At 36.9% G+C, this 10980-nt stretch overlaps 1 protein-coding gene across 7 annotated transcripts in view; it reads left to right on the forward strand.

Annotated features, from left to right (window-relative positions):
• Nucleotides 1–10980, forward strand: part of CFAP20DC (CFAP20 domain containing) — a 65955-nt gene extending 54975 nt beyond the window's left edge. For all 7 annotated transcript variants that reach the window (XM_074550495.1, XM_074550491.1, XM_074550488.1 and 4 more), the window contains 2 exons: nt 5754–5843; nt 7255–10980. In XM_074550495.1, coding sequence (XP_074406596.1) covers nt 5754–5843; nt 7255–7330 — 166 coding nt within the window. In that variant the 3' untranslated portion in view covers nt 7331–10980. The remainder of the gene's footprint in view (nt 1–5753; nt 5844–7254) is intronic.

The raw sequence follows: 10980 nt of genomic DNA on the forward strand, positions 1-10980 counted from the left end.
AAACAGGTGTGTGTAGGTAATTTGCCTTAAATTAATAAAGTTACACATGTGTCTGAAGGTAATGAGATATGGAAATAATTGAAAATTCTCATCTTTTAATCTGAAGGAGACTAACCAACAACTCATGCTCCAAAAAAGTTGGATCAGGGAATAGATGAGGGATCTTACAAAGCCAGGCTACTTTTTATTAATTTATCTAAGAACTGAGATAGTCTCTACTAAATTGTCTTAAATAGATATAACTAAAATTAAAAACAGGAGAAAATTAGGTCTCAATCTCAGCAGAACTGGAGCATCCTTGAGATGGGAGCTGGCACTCTGCATTCAGTGCATCAGGGTAAGATATCACTGTGCACTTTCAGCATTTGCAGCAGGATTTGCTCCACATGGTATCAAATACTGCTAATACAGCAGAAGTATGCACTGAGATTTAAGTTGATAGCTGCACAAGATGTCAGGAATTGGTCCCTTTTTTGTTAAAATGTTTTTCCAGTTGATTCATACATTGACATTTTCTGGCCCTCCACAGTTAGTCAAATCATCCACTGTAAAAACACAGTTCAGCAAATGTGCTCCTCTTACTTCACCCAGGCACAAGCCCATTCTCCTCTCAAGTCCATAAAAATTCACTGAGTAAAGCAGTTAAATAAGATCTTTTGTGGTTTTAGTGATTGTACCCTTCATGCGCTGAATAGACTGTCAATCTGATGTGTTCATAATGATACAAAACTAATGCTGGTTTTCATTCCCTGATTTGATATAATGGAGCCCTGGCCTTGCACTTTTGCAGTATACTGCAAGGCTGAACAAATATTTCTTTTAATATTTTTAGACAAAACCATACTAAAACTTTGAAGCATTTCATTTTTTTAATAAAGTGAATTAAATGATCCCATTGATTTAAGTAATACAAATTAAATGTGATCCAAAATAAATGCAATAAAGTATGCTATCTCAAGACAGTGCAATATTAAAAATCTCTATACTAAGTGATTTGACATTTTCTCAGTCTCCCAATCTGCAAAAGTATCTGTGAAAAAATCAAAGTATCAAAGGTATTCATTAAGATTTCAGTGAAAAACTTCTGATTCTAAGGATTTCTGTTGATGGTAATAATTTTAATACCTTGTCATTGATAAGTGCTACTTAATAAAACATCATTAATTTTCTCAACACACTTTGCCGATAGGAGCCTTTTTTCTGCAAAATTTACCATACTGTCATAAAAATGAAAATTATGTTCATAAGTCCAAAAGATACTTTTGGTTTCCATCACAGTTCAATTGTCATGTGACCATTTCATTATATGACCACTATTATCTGAAAGTATTATAATGAATTTTTATAAGTGATATTGTTTTAAGAAAAATGTAACAAGCTTATATAACATTTGCATTATATTTTGGTATGCAGAATAGCTTTCAGAATAATGAAGAATTTTAGTGCAAGCCCTAAAGGTACATGATACTGTTGAGTGTGTGTGGAACCTATACAGAGCCCTTCTACAATGCAGCTCACAATGTCAAAAGACAATATTTGGCATTCCACCCTGTTATCAGGAAGCTCTGGATGGTTTATTGCACATTGATTGTATTGATTACAGCTGGAGGCATTGATAGCATAAATAGAGTGGGTTTAATTAGTCAGAATGTGTGATTAGCTTTTCTGTTTTAATGAGATAAACTAGCTTCTTTAATAAAAAATAAATATTCTCTATTCACTCAGAATAAAGCCACAATAACCAGGAATACAGATCACAGTCTGTGTTGCCTCCATGCTGGTCCTTGACTTTTGTCAAGGTCTAACACATTTTTCAGGATGCTTTTTTAAAATTCACAGAAACCCTCTGTCCCCCCTCCACACACACAAATGCTTTAGTTTCCTCCTAAAAGAAACTGCAGGTTTTACTGTGGAAGTTTAGTGTGACTGCTCAGCTGCAGCATCTCTCAGAATTCCTCCTGTAAAGCCTCTTCTCAGAATTTTATCCATCAACTGCCAGCACTTAATCTCCAGTGTCATTTAACCAGTAAGATTTCAGCACTCATGACATTTTTTTTAAATTTCTCTTCAAGATTTTAGGAGGGTAATTTAGACTTTGCTAACTAACTTACAGAAGTAGTAAACCAGTTTTTAATATATATTGTGTAAAATGCTTTATCCTCGAAAATAATACTAAGTCAACAATGAAACCCTAATACTGTAATGTTTTATTACATGTCTTGGTGGGAGGGGCTTGAACAGCAAAACTATTTGTTTTCCTTGGACATTGAGAGAAAACACATGAACTGAATCCAAACTGTCTTAATAGGAAATAATAAACTTTCCAACACATCTCTATTACATCTGCCATTGATAAAAACTTCTTTGCCTCCTTCTAGAACCATCAAAATCATTAGATCGTACACTTGCACCTCCTAGAAAAAGTAGTTATTCATCTACTGAGTCAGGTAAATCAAAATAAATATGAATATGAAACTGAACACCTGAATAGAATATTTGACTCAATAAATGAAGGACAAAATTAAAAATAAAATCACTTGGCTACTCAAAAAATCATCCTATCTCTGATTTCTCAGACTTAATATTTCATGCACATCTTCCAGATATGAGACTTCAAACTAAAATTTATCAATTTCCTGAGTAATAAAACCTATTAATATAGCACAAATACTGGTTTTAACAACATATTATTAAATATTAACAACATCTTATTTAATTTTAACAACATATTATTACCTTGTTCCCTCATTGTTTTCTCCATGATTTGCCTCTTTCTTTTCCATTGGAGGTAATTACCTTACTAGCTTTCTTTCCTTCTTGCTGACACTCTCTCTGCTTTAAAGGTCCTATTTTCTTTAGGAATTCCCTGATACATGTTTTATATGAAAAACCACAAATCTTTAAATGCTTCTGGTTTATGCCAGACTGGTAGAACTGCACATGTACTCCAAAGCTTTTGTATTTTGTAACTGTGTTGGTCTGACTGAGATAATTCTCTTCAGAAGGGAGCACTGTCTTTCTCTCTCCTGGCACTTTTGTTTCAGCAGCTGTCCCAGCAGAAATATTCTGGTTCTTCTCTGGCTCTCAGACATCGCTGCCTTTTGCAAAAGCTGTGGTGACTGTGGAAGGAAATGCAGTTGGGAAGCAGAGGTGTTATTTAGGACTCAGTACTTCCTTACCTTCCCCAAATCTGATGCACTTTCTCTGAGAGCTCAGCTTTGCCTTGGCTGCCTTTGTTTCAGTGCACTTGTAGGGAACCAGGCTGGTGCTGCTGCTTTGTGCTGCCAGCCCCTGCTGTGAGCATGGGCAGAGTCTTGTGGGTTTGGGGCTGATTTTCAGGCAGATCAAACCAAACATGCAAAGGACAGCAATGGAAAACACATTTCACCATGTTACTGAGTACAGCCTGCATTTAACTGTTATTCCTCAAACTTCTAAAGCCTTGGTGTGGGCAAAGAGGCTTTGGCTGCACTCAGGGCACGCAGATAAGGTGGCAGTGACACACATGGCTGTGGGCATTGCTTGTACCAACTCCCAGTGGCCTCGGCTGGAGAGCAGAACAGAGGGATTGGCTGTGAGGTTGGCCATGTATGTGAAAATAACATGATGCTATAAGGAAATTTTAAGGTATGTTTTTTACATTCTGACATGATGGAAAATTCAATATCTCTTCCTTTAAATCTGCCATGCTACTTGCTGGGTTTCTACACCAACAGTTCTGTTTCCTGAGGCGGAAAATTAGTTTTTTTTCATTTTGACTGCAAACAGATATGTGGTTGTCCCCAGATTCAACCCAGATTATGCACACATGCCAACAGGAGATGATGTAGAATCAATAACAAGTCCAGAAGTAGCAGAAATACTAAAAAAAAAACCCCAAAGCAGTCAGCATATTTTAGCAATTGCACCAGATGACTGAGCCTTGCCAGATTTCTCTGACAGAAGCAACTCGTACATGAGATCATGAAGGCTCTTAAGAAACTAGAAGTGTGTTACCTATTTCCTTGGTGTTGGACCATCAAGTTGAGACATTTACAGTCTGGAATGTAATCTGCCAAATTTATCTGGAAATCTGGGAAAATTTATCCGTTTTGGACAAAGCCATGGATGTTGACATTACCTCTCCAGCTCTGGCTAATCTCCCCAGTCTGTAGCACAAGTTCACATGCATGATGCTTTTGTGGCAGCTGTTGGAACAGCCAGACATAAGATAAATCAATCCCAAACCAAGTTTAATTTACTCTTTAGAGCTGCACTGCTCCATCAGCATGAAGCAAACATATGGGAATTTATCCCCTTCCATACAGTGGAATTCACTCTTGCCTTGCAGTGGAATAGGTTGGTCAAAAATGTTGGATCTGGTTCTATCAAAATGAGGTGATTCATTGAGGTCCCTCAAACTCTGTGTTCAAGTGTTGACTTGCAGTTGTTCAGTCCAGTTAATGATGATATGGAAGCTTTAATGTGTTACAGCTCATTCCTGCTGGAGAGGAGAGAAGGGAATTTAAGGAACCATCAGCTATGCACAGTGTGCAAAGATTAATTTCATATGTGAAAAGATTTACAAGACATGGTCACCTGAACCAAGATTGTCTTTGTGACATGGATGTGTCCTTCCAGGGCTGTCTTTCTCTGATATGTGAGACTTTGTCACTGCACTGCAGTTTGCCACAAAAAAATGTGACAACAATAACAATTAAAACAGCTGTTCTGTTTTCCTTTCTCTGAGCTGCAACAATCAAAGACAGTGTTTCATAAAGTGGGGTGTGTGAAAGGAACATTGACCTTTGCATGAAGGTATGATGGCATGAAAATAATTCTTAGAAGTTATGACACTAGTGTCCAGAACAGACTTAATTTGTCCATAAGTAGAAGTACCCTGTCCTCTATGATGAAGACCCCATCAAAATCTTCTTCTTCACAGAAGTAAAATAGATAAAGGACACCTGTGATAAGAGTCCCCTATATTGTCTTGTCAGTAGCTAGAATCATATTATGTTCAATAATAAATTTTTCTTTATTACATACAAAACTTTATAACAATAGGAAATGGATAGAAAGAATTATTTAGAATGTATTTGCCTGAGAATGTTTTTTTTTCCCCATATCAACAACAGCATTCAGACTCAATCCAATGTTTCCCCTTCAGAAAAATGTTTGTGGCATCCATTTCTGTCTGAGCTCAGCTCTGTCTCACCACCCATCCAGACAGGGAATGTCACACCACATTCTGTGTCTGTCGCCCGACTGCAGGGGCACCGAGCACTGCCAAGGCAGTGGTAACCAAACCAAACACATCTTGTGATTGTCTTTGTGCCTCTTTCTTTAGAGGGGGTAAGGATTTTTAATCAAATTGATTCCCACAGGTTGTTCATTCCAAGCCTTTATTCCTCAGAAAAAGACTCTGAAGGGTCCTGTAGGCTTTCAGAGGATAATTCTGAGTGATACTTGTACACCCTGTGCTGAGAGAGCAACATCAGCTGAAATCTAAAATGCAAACCTGATTTAAATCACAGATATTAATGTAAACACAAGAGGTGAACAGGCCTGAATGGAGAAAGCCTTAACATTTAATAACTATATTAACTGTAAAGTTTATTTTTATAATAATAAAATCCAGCTCGATTTTGTTTCAGAATACTTGACAACTTGAGATTTCTTTTGGCTTTTTTGTTTAATAATCAAAAGAATAAGAAAAAAATAGGAACACAAACTGAGTTTTTATAGATGATATTTTGATTTGTATTTTTCAGGGACTCGTTAAATGTGTTCAGTCCCCCTGTCATTCCTGGAAGCCAACAACTAGAAGAGAACACTAAATCTTCAACAAAACAGACCTCAAGGTAGGAATTTATGAAGACAATGAAAAGAACCTGGGTGGAAAGACACTTCTAAATGTTCTTTCTGTAGTGCTGGTACTGCCTTCTCATAGCTTTCTATCCAACTACTTTCTGGTTTCAAGTTCCCTTGTTTATGAATCTCAGCTCAAGGCAGCAGAGTTTTCCATGCAGTATTATTTGCCTTTGCTAGAAGAACAACATGCAGTTGCTGTTTCCTGGTGTTCTGGCTCCGTACAGATTAGCTCATAAAAAATGCATCTTATTTGTTAAAAATAAGGAATTTATGCTAATGGGGATGGCAAACCTACATAAGAACACAAGGACTAAACATTCTTATTCAGAGGCATGATTATACTTGCATAAGAGATACTTCTCTTATGAAGAAAAATTGCAGATTTAGCTCTAAATGAAATCTTAGAGTGATTTCCTGAGGACTGTTGTCACCAGAGTTACAGGCTGTTGCTTATTAATGATGTTTGCTTAGAGAATGGTAAAGACCTTAACTGAAACTGGAAAGAATAAAGAAAATGCCTTGTTTTCCTTCTTTTTCTTATCATTTATGTTAGGAAACAGGGCAGAAGGATCATCACCACAGAGTATCACAAAATGGTTTGGGCTGAAGGGGACCTTGGGGTCCAGTTCCAACCCCCCTGCCATGGGCAGGGACATTCCCCTCAGCCAGGTCCAGCCTGGCCTTGGACACTTCCAGAGAGACATTCCCATTTTTCTTCAGGGCTCAGGAATTCACTGGGAGCTCTCATAAATCTGACCCCTCTATTCTGGCTGTCCAAGGGGTAAAGATGTCTCAGGGATTTACTGTCTAAAATAAATTATACCCCTCAAATTGGGAACATTTTCATAGACATAGACTTGTAATTGTTTGTGACAGCAAAATACAAATTTTCTGTCAGGAAGGGACCTTGGTTTGAAGAATCAAGTAATATGTTGTGTTAAGGGTCCTAAATAAGCCAAGCAGAATTGAACAGTCATCCTTGAGCTATAGGCACATTGCATAAAAATTCATGAAAGGTCCCAGAGAATGTTTTTCATTAGTATTATGAAATTCAAGCCTTGTTGCAGCAAACCTATAATTTTTTAACTTTTTTTTTTAATTGTGTTATTATCTTTAAAAAGCTTTTTAAAATAAGTATATTTGGGGATTTGTATTTCTCCTGGTATCCACACTAGAATTTCCAAACTGTTTTGTGAATTGTTCCTAAACTCATTTTCCTTTAAGCTGAAATATTTTACATCATGTGCCTATGATTGCACATTTGAGGAAGAGAAATTGTCTATATACCATAACTTTTTTTTGCCTTTTAATTTTGTACCTTCATTGAGTAAAATTCTGACTGATGTATATGTAGGATGTTTGTAATTTTGATAACTTCATAGAGAAATTTTCTATCTCCAGATACTCAAAAAACCCTGCTGTACTGAAGGGATCATTTCTCCAAGAAACAGGAGAGAACAACAAAGCCATTCCATGACCTTCCCTCCCCAAACAGGACAGTTTGGACTTTTTCTGAGCTACTGGACTCCCCTCTCTACGAAGCAGCAGAGAAGCTGCAGTGCTGTGTGATAAAGGCCTGTCAGATTGGATCATCCCCATCAAACATCAGAATCTGGGTATTTTCCTAGGTACCAAAAAAACCCAATGAACCATGGTAACTAGATGGTTTAGAGTATCATTTTTGAAAGAGGCGCTAGATAAATTGTGTCCTGTGATATATCTTGAGGACCTTGGGAAAAACTTTTTTTCCTTATTCATTTCAGTTGAGGTCAGTAATTTGTGTGGTTCATTACTGACAGTTATATACCAGATGTGAACAACAAACTGAATGCTCAAATCCATTCCAGGAAATTCTGCTGTTCTGCTCAGCCTCACCTTTTTTTTATTTTTTATTTTTTAATACCACATTAGATAATTACTTAATTCTCATGTTGGGAAGTGTCCCAAGATTATTTACTCTGTGCAGTTTTCCAGTGTTCCAAGTGTCACAAGATAACAAAACCATATAAAGAACCTTGAAAATCTGCAATGAGTCATACTCTATTCCAGATAGGAATTTTATCTAAAAATATCCTTAAGTAAAAATAGTATAGCATTAGTAAATTTATAAAGATTGGTCAATTTTTATATTTTAAAGAAATCTTTAAGTTGAGGCTTAACTTTGGAGGAAAAAGTGATTCCTTTCTAAGAAAGGATTTCACTCTGTAGTTCCTTTCTTAACATTTGCACCATCCATTAGTTAAATGGTGAGATGCAATGAGTAGTCTTCTATTCAACAGGTTTCCCAATACTATAAGGGGAAAAATTAGACTCCTAAGTATGATAAATTTCCATAGATTTTTCCATTATTGGGCACTGATGTTTCTGGGGTATATACAGTTCTGTTTATCTTGACAAAACAAGAAAATCTCTAAATAAAGTGACAGTGATAAAGCTATAAGTGTTCTGGAACTTACTTTATGGTATCTTGGCCTTAAGACCAAGGGATAAGGTTATAAAAACTCCAGGAACCACAAAGTCTTCTTTTTTGGGCCACAGCTGCTGGCAGTATTCATGTGGTAACCCTGCAGTACATAATCACAGGATAGATTGGAGCACTGTAGTTCAAGGATCACCTTGGAGAAAATCTCAGCAGTGTTCTTTCCACCAGACCATCTGCTGACAGCTGATCCAGTGCGTGGGACTTCCATCAGAGTCAGAACATGATCCATGTCTCTTAAAGTGAGATTTGCTACAAGGTGTTTTCTAATGTTAAAACCTAAAATAAAATAAAAATATATTTCTGTGAAAAGGGAAATTATTTATTTTAGTTCTCCATAGTGGTGACTATGTAAACACTGTTGACATAATCCACATGACAACACAGTTATTTGTACATTCATTTCTGAGTTCAGAAAAAGCTGCTACATGCCTGCTCTGTTCTTTGTTGTCTGGGTTTAGACATCTTGATCAAGTCTTCTTCCAGAAAAACAATGCCCCCCTTGATTTCAATGGGACACCATTTAATTTCATATAACAGGTATTTGCAGGTACTAGCTGCCTTCAGTCTTCCTTCAGCTCAACAAAAAACTACTCATCCCTCTGTAATGTATATCAAAGACCTCAGTTTTCATTTAAAATCAAATTATTTTCTCACCTCAAATACCATTTAATTTTTTAGTGATTTAAGAACAAAAGCTTTGATCTTGCTTTCACCATGAGATGCAAATTAAACTGCAAAGAGTTTTTTTCATGCAATTCTGAGCAGCTTCAACCCCAGAAGTGTGGGTGGTGGCGAGATGAACAACAATGGAAATTTTCTTTGAAAGTGATCTGCTGACCAGTTAATTTGGCCACAAACACTTCTGTCCTGCCTGTGGTCAGGCTGCCCAGAATGTACCCTTTGAAACAAGAAAGACAACTTCTAACACAACCACTACATACTGCTGGAGTCTTTTAGAAGAATATCATTTAATTTAAGTAGTACTTCTATTCAGGAAGAAGAGCAGCAAGGAGGTTTTCGTATGTCTGCTAAGAATTGGATAGTCCATCCTGCCATTGGAAATTTGTTGCAATATCTAGAAATGCCTTGTAATGTATTTGGGGGTCTTGTGAGCTGCTAAAGGAATTAAACCTGACTTTAAAAACAAGACAGGTCTAGAAAACTAAGTTCTCTTTCTGGTCACATGAAAATACATGCAGGGAATTGTTGATATAAAGGTATAAATCCAGCTAGTCCTGGATGCAATATAATTTTGATTTGGTATGAATTCAAGGCACATGGGGAAAGAGGTATAGCTGTGATGGGGCTGAAGAATTTCTCATTCCTAACTCAAACCAGGGAGTGTATTGAGGGGCCAGTTTCAAGCTAAAGACGGTGAGACATTTAAGCTTAGAGGAGAAAAGAGAATCATTTCAAAGTGAAGCATAGGCACTGGAAAGCAAAATAATAAAAGGAAGAATGCAGTGGAAATAACAGCAGGGTTTCAGGTGAAATTGTGAGGCTGTGTGAGGGAGTGAGGCATGAACGCCATTTGCTTGTGCCCTGTGATCTGAAATGGACAAAAAGACGTTCAGTTCTTCCCCTTCTTTCTGCACTGCATCACTTTGCCCAAGAGCTGTCCAAACAAAATACCCCACTTGACCTCATTTAGTTCCCAGGCCTGATGAAGCACCCACAGCAGGAGGGAAACAATTTGGCTTTGCCTTCTTGTCTTTGGTTGGGGTGAAGAACAGTTTCTTTCTGATGGTATTTGTTACATGCTACTGAGGAAACAAAACTGAAATCTCTTCTGAAGGGATGAAGTGCACACTTCTGTATGCATCAAATGCTCCAGGTTACTTTCTGGTCTCCAGATAATGTTCTCTATTTATTGCTGTGTGATCCTGGCTGAAAATAGGATCTGAGAGTGGTGAAACCATTGCTGTTTGCATAACAGCCATTACTTGTCATGGAGCTTTGGGGTGTGCAAAGCACTCAGTATTAGCAGGCTGAGGATGGGATGAACATTTATGGTGAAATTCAAGGTACAGATTGCATTCAGCTGTGAATTATCTCCTATCAAAAAGCTGTAGATCATATGACTTAAATTTAGCTTATATGAAAGACACACAGGTTCAGAAAAGAAGCTATAATATAGAAAGCATCTGTAAGAAAAACCTCTAGGGCTTTATCAGTGTATTCTAGACTAAAGATTCATTTCTGTTACCTGAAAGTTTTCTTGCATTTTATATAACTACAGATAAGTTAGATTTAAAATTTTTATTATCTGGAAGAATCTTTTTTTCTCTCTGATATTGAAAGTACTTCTGAACAGATTTACCTGTCCTGGATATTCAGGTGACATTTTGGATACCAGACATCCAAATTCTTTCATTCTTAAAAGCCTTAACTATGCACTGACTGTCTTTGTTCATGCTAAAAGATTATTAAGAAGGTTATTGAGGAAAATACCAGTTAAGAATACTTTTATCCACTATTAGTAAAGGTACTTTTGGTGAACTGCTCCATTGAACTTTGAAAAGTCCAGTTGTTAAGCAAACTCCAGCTGACCTCATTCCACCTCAAGTTAAGTACAAGTCTTCAGAAATATAATAAAAATGTGAATTGCTGTTATCTTGAAGGCAACAATTCAGAAGTCAGAAGAT

This window comes from Zonotrichia albicollis, chromosome 12, assembly GCF_047830755.1.
Source record: "Zonotrichia albicollis isolate bZonAlb1 chromosome 12, bZonAlb1.hap1, whole genome shotgun sequence".
In the NCBI taxonomy this organism is placed as follows: Eukaryota; Metazoa; Chordata; class Aves; order Passeriformes; family Passerellidae; genus Zonotrichia; species Zonotrichia albicollis.